Source organism: Lepisma saccharinum, chromosome 10, assembly GCF_977018435.1.
Source record: "Lepisma saccharinum chromosome 10, izLepSacc3.1, whole genome shotgun sequence".
NCBI lineage: Eukaryota > Metazoa > Arthropoda > Insecta > Zygentoma > Lepismatidae > Lepisma > Lepisma saccharinum.
Genome location: NC_139238.1, coordinates 51,945,364 through 51,957,617, shown reverse-complemented (window position 1 = coordinate 51,957,617; position 12,254 = coordinate 51,945,364). Strand labels below are relative to the sequence as shown.

Sequence of the window (12,254 nt, the reverse complement as noted above, 5' to 3'; positions counted from 1 at the left end):
AAATACGGTCCGTTTGCCTTGTGCGTACGGTATTGTCACTTTCAAAAGTTTTTCAACGCTTACAGAGCGAAGCAGGAAATCGGGTAACTCCAGTCGCACATTGCTCAATACCGTTTTCTCAATGTTCATTGGTGGAGCCGTCTTGCTTCACTACTTGAGCAGATACTTGTTCTCGTTCGCCTGGTCTACAGTTAGCTTGTACGGGGTTTAGTGCTAGAAATTATTTAACTCGTGTTGTATCGTAACGGGTAGTGTTCTTCATGAAATGTCCATTTTGTTCTTCGTAACTTGTCTAATAAACGAAGCATATTAGATTTTCCAAAAGACCATTAAAATGAAAATGACAATATATTTTGAAATCAGGAGAAACATATAAACTTGTTATAAAATAAGTTAGATGTAAATATTTGTAGTTTCCATGTCTGATTTTATAAAATGTTTAACATGTTTAATAATATTTCAGCATGTATATGCATATATATTCAATATTTAATAATATAGTCTGAAGAAACCTTTAAAACGGTACTAGAGTGGAACCTTTATCAGTCGAACCTACTCAACTCAAATTAAACCTTGATAAGATGAATTTTTGTACTGTTTATGGGATGCCGTTGCACCTCAATTACTCGAAGGTAGACTACGGAAAACCTCTATGAGTCGTAATTAATTTATAATCATCTCTATAACTCGAAGTTTTAGTCCGACGGATCTCAATAAGTCGAAGCCTAGAAAATTTTATACCTCTATAACTCGAAGTCGGTGATTTTGTCTCTCCATAACTCGAACCTTGGTAAGTCGAAAACCTTGATATCGTATAATTCTACTGAATGATGCGATCGAAACCTACCACTCCAAGAATAAATCAATGGGTGATTGACGAAGCTTATTCATCATTGTTCTTCGTAAATGTTGAGAGCACTTGTCATTAAGATACAAGTCTAAATGCTTGGCTGCGAAAGGCAAATCTGAAATAAAGACTCTAAACAACTATAAAAGAACGGTCACTCATTCGGTTTTATGAACCTACGAATCATGCATGTTGGTTGGATAAATAAATGTCTATCTGATGAATGATAAATATAAATTTATAATGACGTAGAATAAAATTTATCTAAACTCTTTGGACTTCGTTGCTTGTTGACCAGCGACACTCTGACCTCTTCAGTCAAGTCCTTTCTCTCGACATCCTTTCTCTCTCAAATCCAAATCCTCTCCCAGCCTGTCTACCCTCTAAAAACCCAGTCCATGGAGCTATTACTTCATGCCAAATCGTGAGTTTTCTACCTGTTTATTGCAAACAGCTGACTCCTTTTTTTCTGATCAAACGCCTTTAACCTCAAAACATCAGGAACTTTCCTTAACGCTTAACTGTGAAATACCACAGAGGTTAGACGACTGGTGGAAACAAGGGAATGCCCTAGTCAATCTGAAGCTTACGGAGAAAGTTTAAATAAAATACAATGTTATGGATTAATAAGTTTTGCTGCCGCGGAAAAAAATTCCATTTTGAAAATTTAAAATTTAAATCGCAAATTCTATCATAACCCAGATTCTCCAGTTTGATTTATTTATAAGAAAGATAAACACAAAATATAAAAAGAAAAGGGATAAAAATAATTGGAGACAATTAAATACAGGGTAGGTCAAAAGTCGCAATACACCTAAATAAAAGAAGCCACTTTGGGGATAGGTGTCAGTGAGTGTTGGATATGCGTGTTGGGGGTGGAGGAAAACTTTATGATGAGGTTGATCTTGACGGCCGCCATCTTGAAGTCCTCCATCTTGGATTCAACTTCATTTTTTTAAATGGGAAAGGGGTCGTGTGACACATAATTTTAGGCTAGAATTTTGTCAGGAATTAAATGGTGTTGTCCATTTTGACGTAATATCTTTTTTCGTGTAGGAGTTACAACGGTTTCTTTTTTCAAGTTTTGAAAAGTGGCACACTTTACATGATGTGTTTGATGTGGCCTCCTTCATGCGGGACAGTCATTTCCATTCTCTTCTGCCACTCCGTATGCACACGTAACAGGACATCTGGTGTAATAGCCGCACATGCATCAATGATCCGCTGTTCCAGGTGGCGAAGATCATTGATTTTGACAGCATACACCATGGCTTTGAGGTGGCCCCATAGGTAAAAGTCCAGGGGAGTGAGATCAGGGATCTTGCAGGCCACTCCACTGGACCTCGACGGCCAATCCAGCGCTCTGGAAACTGTTCGTTGAGTAATCCACGTACCTGCAGACCGTAGTGAGGTGGTGCCCCGTCGTGTTGAAACCATAAGGGGAAGTCACTATCCTCCGTCGCTACGGATGGGAACACCAGCTCCTCCAACATCTCTTTGTAGCTGTCGGCATTCAAATTTTTGTGGATGAACACAGGACCAATGACCCGTGTTCCCCAGATCCCGCATCACACCATGACTTTGGTATGTCCAACCACCTTGGATAGATCAGTCCAATGTGGGTTACTGTCTGACCAATAACGCAGGTTCTGCTTGTTAACCTCCACGTTAACGTAAAAGTTAGCTTCGTCCGTAAAGAGCACATTCTGGGCGAACCGTGGGTTATCTGCAAGCTGTGCTGTTGCCCATTCCGCAAACTGAAGCCAGCGGTCAGGATCGTCTTCAGAAAGGTGGTGTAATAACTGCAGCTTGAATGGATGAAAATGATGTGTCTTCAAGATCCGGCGTATGGAGGATCTGCCAACACCAGTCACATGAGACATGCTACGCACACTCCTTGTGGGACTGAAGGCGAAGACCTAACACGGCGATGGTTGTCGCCTCATCTGTTGATGAACGTGGCCTCCCAGGCCGTGGCGTATCTTTCACACTCCCTGTGGCAGTGAACCGGGACAGCAGTGATGCAACTGTGGCTTGGGAAATTGGATGTCGGTCTGGATGGCGAGCGTTGAAATCGGCTGCAATGGTGCGAGAACTTCTTTCCCCTGATATTAGGATTATCTCAAACCGTTCAGCGTAGCTTAGTTTCATGTTGTCCTTACAACCTGCAACGAAGAGAAAACCTTTGTAACTCCTACACGAATAAAGATACGTCAAAATGAACAAACCATTTAATTCCTGACAAAATTCTAGCCTGAAATTATGTGTCACACGACCCCCTTCCCATTTAAAAAAATGAAGTTGAATCCAAGATGGCGGACTTCAAGATGGCGGCCGTCAAGATCAACCTCATCATAAAGTTTTCCTCCACCCCCAACACGCATATCCAACACTCACTGACACCTATCCCCACAGTGGCTTCTTTTATTTAGGTGTATTGCGACTTTTGACCCACTCTGTATATCTTTTTCCTTTTCCCTGACAAAAATTTACCTGTTATAGTGGAACCACGATCAAAACAACCTGCGTAGACCCGCGACCCCTGTGCACCGTACTCCCGCGAGTAGGGGAGGGGGGAGTGGTCCATTCTTCCTTATGGCCCGAGGTGGAGGGAAGAAGGGAAAGCTGCGCGGGGACTTTCCGTCCCAAGGTTTTTTTCCTTGTGGTCGATCTATACGTTAATAAAATTAATAATTCAAACCATAAAATTAAATACATGAATCGATGATAAATAAAATTCTCTGTACACGCATTTCAACAAAATGCATGTCTTTAAATTGGATCAAATATTATGTGCAATATTGCATGACTCGAAATTGCAAGAGTTCATTATATTACATAAGTGTCGAGAAATGCTGATCACTACTTTTGCATTATAAAATTTCAATGTCAAATCCAATATCATTGGAAAATTCGCTGACGCACAAGATTGATGTAATATTGACCATTCTTTAACACTTCGAAGCAATTTTCAAAATGGCCGCTTGCCAAATCATGCACTATGCAACAAATATCTTGCACGTTAATTCAAAACTAATGCTCCACTGTGTAGAACATTGATGTTTTGTGTCGCACTGTAATACCAAAACACTTCACATTGTGTGTTAAAACTAACACATATATACAGCGGCGGCTTAAGAGGGAGAGCCGCCGTGCCATGGCACTACCCTCAGAAGAAATGCATACCTAGCCCAAGTATTGTTAAATTAATACATTGATAGTTTACAGACAAGGAGATTCGAATCTTGCAATCGGTCAAGCTGACGTGACGACCGCCCCAACCTCCTCACTGCATCGCCAGCTGTTTCGTACCCTCGGCGAGACAGCGCTCCGCGCCACCCAAGAGCTGGCCTAACCAAGTTGAAACACATGCAGAGGGTTGGAAAAGTCTCAGCGAGTAACATTTCCACCATGAGCCGGGAAGAAGTTGGCAGGGGGTGGTGTTAGCCAATGTGGTTAGCCCATAAGACACCAGTCGTGACCTTTTTCGCCTGGCACAGAGAAGGAACTTTCGCAGTGTTGACACAGTTTCCATCTTCAGAGATAAGTGTCTAAATACGACGGATTTGTAAGACTTGTTGGGGAAGTAATTCGTGAAAAAGGTACTATCTACTTTTCTACCAACTTTTGGATAAACGAACCTAGTATTTTTCCAAAGTTAAATGAACCTTTTGATAATAGATAGATACGCCTAGAGGGTCATCCAGACTTTTTAAAAATATAATAGTAAAAAATCCTATGGTGATGCGAGTTTCCTTTGGCATTTCGACAATTTCTTTTTACATCAACTGTCTAGAATATTTTCAACATCCAGTTGGAATACGTGTGCGTGGGGGAGGAGAAGGTGAGAAGATTTGTTTTCCCTTCCTCTTGTAATTGTGTTTTTAGTGAAGTGTCCTGTAGTGTATAAAGATAGGTGAAGATGAATCGTATTAGTGTGTTCTTACATAAACACACACTGTTTTCCACATTACCAAACGAGGATAAACATCTTGGCCAGTGGGGCAACCTCGGGGAGGGGGGGGGGGGCATTGCGGGTTTTTCTTTTCGATTTCTTGATCACGTTGGCACTACCCATCATACTTGCCGCCGACCGCCACGTATCACTTTTGCTTTATTGACTTGTATGTCTGATAGGCTGCTTATACCAACGTATTTTTTTGAGCTTATTTGTTTAGCTACTGCATTGACAAAAAAATGAAAGAAAATTATGCTTTAAACAAAACATGCATGAAATAGTTTATGCTTTTAAAACTTGTTTAATTAAAACTTCCATTCGTAAATGTTCCAAATATGCATATGTGAATATTTTGTAACCTAAACAAACTTTCACTACTGATGCACAAAATTGTTTTGCACTGGGATATGGAAACTGCTACTTGCATGAAAACCAGAAAATCAAAAATAACACTTGGTTTTCTTCACGGGAAAAGTCCGCATAAGTACACATGGAAAAGCCTTACATGTGCATGTGTGGGGAGACAACATTGCACAGTTTGAATAACACATCTGGGATTATTGTTGAAACCAAAACTGCTACTGCGGAATGTTTTCTTTTTCTCTGCTTCTCTTCTTTGTGATACATGCTAATAACAGCTGCAGGCATGGTACGAAACTTTACACATGGTAAGTGGTTTTCATGTGTAAGAATGGGTAGGAAACAGCAAAACACATGTGGTGGGGTATCTTTTGTCTGCATTGAAGCAAGCTAAACATGCGAAAATGGTTGTTGAACTTGTAGAAGTAGGGGAAAATGTTTCAGCTGCAAACTATGTGGGAGGAAGTTATGGCTGATCCTCTCACATGATGGGATGGAAAATTTGAAGTATGTTGTCCAATCGACTTGTATCTTGATGACAGAATGCTGTCCTTGATAGCGAAAAATGTAGTGCCGTTATAACTAAAGTTTTATCTACATGGCTTCATCAGGGTGTAGTTTAGACGAGCCTGTCCGAACGGTAGTTGACGGCTTCTTGCGGAAAGTCCTTCGTAAAATGCCAATAACTGGTGTAGGCACTTCCCATCTGTGGTGATCTCTTCTGTAGACAGGTGGGTAATTTATAAGGGAACTTGAGATAAAGAAAGGAAGCTATTGGAAGTTGGTTTCATTGATTCAAGTTAATCACAAAAAACATTTTATTCCATTGCCTTTTCTTAAAATTATATTAAATTAGATTGCCTCATCAAGAAAAAATACTATTATAATATATAATTAAAATAAATTGGATACATATCTGCCACAATTATTTGAAAATAAATAAGGAAAATTAAAATAAAATTCATAATTGCAATTAAATAAGAAAAATAATGTCCATGATTGACATGTTGCCTTGAAGAAATATAAAAAAAATATAAATTATATCTGCGTTGCTCTGAATCTAACTGTCTTGCAAGTTGACGGTGTTTATAAAAATAATAGAAACGTGTTGCAGTTAACAACAAATTCCATACAATGAAAACTAAAATCGACATACGCAAACAGAATAGAATATAATAGAATAGAAAGAATGGTATTCATTTAAGCAACCGTGTTTCGGTCTCGTGGGCCGTTCTTACAACCAACCCTTGTCAAAGATACAATAAATGAATAAAAACATGGAAAAGTAACACATTGATCATGATAATACAATAAAGATAATATAAATATTATACAATAATAAAATGATGCATTGAATTGATAAGTATAAAAGATAAGTAATAAGTCCTCACTAGTTCATTGTGTTTGTGCGGAAGGGGGGGGGGCGGGAAGCAGTTTGTTCCATTCCCTTTTCCCTGTAACAATGAAGGACTTGTTATAGGTGGCGGTTTTATGTTTGGGGATTGTTAGATTGTGTTTCTTGCGGATATTATGTTCGACCGAAGTTCTACGAGAGCAGATCTTATCGAATAAGTATTTTCGGGGCCACTCTTAAGTATTTTGTTCATCAAGTTGAGTGTTAAGTATTTTCTTCTATTGTTAATGTTTAGCCAAGATAGTTTCTTTAAGTAGGGGGAGATATAACATACAACAGTTCTGAATTTTTTGAAGTTTATAGTTTAGGCTCTGGGAGATATTATTGTACACTGGAGTGCAATAGCCTAGTGTAGAAAGCACGAGTGCTTGCATAAGGCTATGTTTAATATTAGCGTCCAGAGTATGTTTTAAATGATACAAAGAATTAGGTTTTCCATACAGTTTTTCACAATACATCCTACTTGTTCCTCCCAGTTTAAGTGTCTATCGAACAAAATACCCCAAGTGTTTACATGTATCGACTTCGCTTAGCGGTATACTGCCGAGAGTTGGAGAAGAAGGTGCATTTTTGTGAAGTTTTATTAAGTGTACCATGAGTTCCTATGTCCATGAAGCAAGATTTTGTTGGATTTAATTGAAGGGAATTTTTCCCTTGACTAATTTGTTATAGCATCAAGGTCGAATTGGAGTTTGGTCATTGCATTATCTTAGTTTTCTGTATTACACTGAGTCTAGATTTGAGAATCGTCAGCATACTGATGGTAGTGGCAATTTTGGACAGCACGGTCATAATCAGCTACGTAAATCTTATATAGTAGTGGACATAATATACTTCCTTGAGGAACGCCTTGTTTGGTTTGATTGGTTTGAGTTGGTGTTTTAAGTCCACTTTATGCACAGTAAGGTTAATCGGGACTGGACCTACAGTTTAAAGTGGGATACGAACCACTTGTGCCTCCACCGAGTATCGAACCCGGGACCCCTCGATTACAAGGTAATGACGCTACCACTGCGCCATGGGGGAGCCTTGGTTCACTTTTATGCAATGAAAAACATCTAGTAAATGGTACTTCGGACTTCCGTTGAGCCTCCAGGCGGTAATAAATATAGCATCAGAGAATTATAGGAGTGGCATTCAAATTATAACCCAATAAGGATAAGAAAAAAACTTTTTCGATTCCGAATTTTCATTAAACAAAAAAGATAAATTAGACCACTCGAGAGGCCATATTCCAGATGGTAAAACTCATAATCAGATAGATCATATTCTCATTGATAAGAGAAGGCATACTAGTATAATTGACGTTCGTACACATAGAGGTGCTGACTGTGCCAGTGACCATTATTTAGTAATTGCTAAATTAAGAGAAAGACTCTGAGTGATAAATCATAAGCAACAAAATCTAAAAGTTATAAAATTTGATACAGGAAATTTTACTGATGAAAGAATTAAGAAAGATTACCACAATAAACTGACAAATAGCTTTGATGCTTTGCAGGATTTAAATGATGATGAAAATATTAATGAAACAGACGTAAATAAGAATTGGGAGCACATACGTAATGCAATAGAATCAGCAGCTAAAGAAAGTATAGGATACCATAAACCGAGAAAAAGTAAGCCATGGTTTGATAATGAATGTCATAATCTAATAGAAATAAGAAATCAGGCTAGCCTTAGGTGGTTATTTAACTCTGATGATACAAATCTAAACAATTATAAGAGAATAAAGCGAGAAGTTAACAGCACGTTTAGAAGTAAAAAAAGAGATTACTTGAAAAGCAAAATTAACGAAATTGAAATAAACAGCAAAAATAAAAATATCAGAGATTTATATAAAGGTGTAAATGAGTTTAGAAAGTGGTGGCAACCTAACGTAAACTTGATAAAAGATAAAGACGGTGATTTTCTAGCTGACCCAAGCGATATTCTAAATAGATGGAAGAACTACTTTTAAATGTCAATGTAGGAGGAAATCAGAAGTAAATGAAGTACACACAACAGAATCTTTAGTTCCAGAACCTAACTTGACTGAAGTTAAAGATGCTATTAAAAGGCTAAAGAATAACAAAGCACCTGGCATTGATTTAATATCCGCTGAGTTAATTAAATATGGTGGAAATTCATTAATATGTCAAATTCATAAATTAATTTGTTTAATATGGAATAAAGAAAAAATCCCTCAGCAGTGGAAAGAATCCATAATTTTTCCTGTGTTTAAAAAAGGTGATAAAATGAACTGCAATAATTACCGTGGAATTTCTCTACTCTCAACAACATATAAAATATTATCTAACATTCCTTTAACAAGACTAACCCCATTTGCTAATGAAATTATAGGTGATTATCAATGTGGATTTAAACGTAACAGATCAACTACAGATCAAATTTTTCACATCAGACAGACACTTGAAAAAAAGTGGGAATATAATCAAAATGTCCATCAGCTATTCGTTGATTTCAAAAAAGCATATGATTCTGTCAAAAGAGATAAATTATATAATATATTAGTAGAGTTTGGAATGCCTAAGAAGCTTGTTAGTATGATAAAAATATGCACCAGTGAAACAGAAAGTAAAATTCGTGTGGTTATTAATATGTCTGACAAATTTACAATTCATGATGGGTTAAAACAAGGAGATGCATTATCTCCATTGCTCTTTAATTTTGCTTTAGAATATGCTGTTAGGAAGGTTAAAGAAACTAAAGAAGGACTAAAATTTAATGGTGTGGCTCAGTTGTTATCATATGCAGATGATGTAGACTTACTGGGGGATGATGTGAATACAATTAAGAATAATGCTGAAATATTTTTCAAAACTGCTAAAGAGATAGGTTTGGAAGATAACAAAGAGAAAACTAAATATATGCTTACAGGCCGAAACCAAGTGTTAGGTAATAATCAAAATCTAATTATTGATAACAACTCGTTTGAACCAGTTTCCAAATTCAAATACTTAGGAGTAATATTAACAAATGAAAATTATATTAAAGAGGAAATAAAAAGTAGGCTTAATTCAGGAAATGCATGTTACTTCTCTCTTCATAAACTTTTGTCTTCTCGTTTAATATCTAAGAAACTAAAAGTTAAAATATACAAAACAGTAACCTTGCCTGTAGTATTATATGGATGTGAAACTTGGTCCCTTACATTGAAAGAGGAACATAAATTGAGAGTATTTGAAAATAAGATCCTTAGGAAAATCTTTGGTCTTAAAAGGGATGAGGAGACAGGTGAGTGGAGAAGGTTACATAATTTAGAACTACATCATTTGTATTCATGTCCAGATAATATTAGAATGATTAAATCAAGAAGACTTAGATGGGCAGGCCATGTTGCACGAATGGAAGAAGAAAGAGGAGTTCACAGGATTCTTGTTGGGAAACCTGATGGTAAGAGACCTGTAGGAAGGCCAAGACGAAGATGGAGGGACAACGTTGAGATGGACCTAAGGGAAATCGGTAGGGATGGGAAAGAGTATATAGAACTTGCTCAAGATAGGGAAAGATGGAAGGCCTGTGTTGCTGCAGCCGTGGACCTTGGGGTTTAAGAAGGCTAGGGAGTTAGTTAGTTAGTTAGTTAGAGTCCGCCATATACTTCAAGTGACTTGGTCTTATATGTAGACTCGCCAAGAAAAAGATATACTTGACTCATGTAAGAACGGTGTGTTTATCCCCTCGGTTTGTCCAAACAAAATAGATCGAGAAATGGTATGAAATATATTTAAATATAAATACGATCACTAGTTATTACTTACTGCACTAAACTTAACACGAGGTTAATTAGTAAGAAGTAATGAATTTCATTGCTGAACGAGCCTGTGCCAATCACCGAGGCTAGCTTAAGAATATTGCTATTAATCTCAATTAAGTGCATAAAATGCTAAAATTGCCTTTTATGAAACTTTCCCTGATTCCTACCTAAAATTCGTTTTAGCAAAATGTTAAAACTACAAAAATTAACTGAATTAGAGACATACAAAAATAGCAAAGAATTTTATCCTGATTCTAATCAAATGCGAGTCGTTTTCCCAAGACAATTCCATAAAATAAAGTTATTTATTATAAACGTAAAAAATTTGGAGGAACAACTCAAAGAAATTTATTTTCTTCTCGTTCATTTGTAAATTATTAGTCGTGATTAGTCTCAAGTTCATACATGCGACGTTTATGGCAAAATTTTATCTATGTAGGTCGAATTATCCATAACATTGTTGACTTTAAATTCTATCGTTAAATAAAATATCTAATGGCTACATCCTTAAATAAAACTGGTCTCTTGAAAATTTGATAAGCGAACGTCACTGAATCTATCAAATATGCATAGTCTAAAACTTTCGTTGACTGTCCCCATGCTAAGTTCTCACCGTGCTGAAAGAGCTTGGGAAAGCATCATTGACATACTACGGACAAAGTATAGTAAGACTAGAGCTTGGCCGACTGAATGCCAGCGACTCTGGAATGCGGTCATGTGACGAAAAGAAGGTTGTGAAAGGTTGCAGAATACGACAGCGGACGGATGCAAAAACTTAAATACTTCCGTGCTCGTACAAGGGCAACGACTTTGAAAGGTGCAAGCGAAATTAAAGGCATCATTAGGTTGTATGGAAATGCAATCGGCTTTAGTAGTGGATACATATGTACCAAAAAAAAAAAAAAAAAAAAAAAAAAAAAAACAAATACGTAATTAAAACAAATATTAGGAAAATTTTAAGCAAATGTGTAGTCATAAAAATGTGATCAGTCAAAGATACAATAGCTTCGGCAACCTGAAACTTTATTGTTAAATACTTGAAAAAATCAATCTAACTGTACTTAGGTACTCTTTGCAACATGTTAATTGACCGCCCCAAAATAATTCTAAGTCCTGATTTCGTAAACTTAGCAACATTGCACTTCAGTTCCAGCTGAGAGTATCCAACTTTGAGTCGGTCTTTCAACTAGATGAAAAACGCTGTGGTGAAGGGTTTCCAATTTCGCACATTCCATGAATTTATAAACTATAGCAAATCGCTAGTATAATACACAATCAAACAAAAAGAGTAAATAGAAATAAGAATAAGAATCTTGAAGAATTGTAACAATTTTGCTTGGTCGACTTGAAATTACATAGTTTGAAACACTGAACAGGGGTTTTCTCCACCAGGAGAAAATCGCCATCAATTTTATTAGAAAGAGGCAAATTTCTGAGGAGTGTATGCCACATTTCATTTAGAATACCCTGCACAATATCGAACAGTTCTCAAAAAATCATTTCTTTCACGACTTCTGGAGAAAAGATGCTGGGACACAGGAAGGTCGATTTTACCATAAACGTCGACGTGTTTTTAAGGGGATGTTGTCAGTAAGTTAATGTAGAGCAGTTTGTTAGACGCTGGTATTCTTATTGAAAGGTCGCGGATTCAAAGCCCACCCTATCTTTTTTTGTTAGCTGAACAGAGACAGTTGATATTTCAACACTGTAAAAATATCCGATGCACACTTTGAAGGATGTCTCTTCTGCGCAGTTTTTCCCTAAAAAGGTTAATGCTTATTCAGTTGCTTCACAGGATTTAAGGTTAAAACTTTTGTATTTTAGTTATTCTTCATAAGCTGAGTTAGCACACCTTATAACTAATTTACATATCATATATATGCATTCAGAATGCTGTAGGTAATGGTATTTAATCCTG

General features: G+C 37.0%; 1 protein-coding gene across 1 annotated transcript in view; it reads left to right on the top strand.

Moving 5' to 3' along the window:
- Positions 1-2,777: 2,777 nt before the first annotated feature.
- LOC145994102 (SWI/SNF-related matrix-associated actin-dependent regulator of chromatin subfamily E member 1-like) overlaps positions 2,778-12,254 on the top strand; it is a 100,111-nt gene continuing 90,634 nt past the window's right edge. Inside the window, 1 exon segment of the mRNA XM_083130189.1 lies at positions 2,778-2,933. Within this exon segment, the coding sequence (XP_082986315.1) occupies positions 2,778-2,933 (156 nt within the window).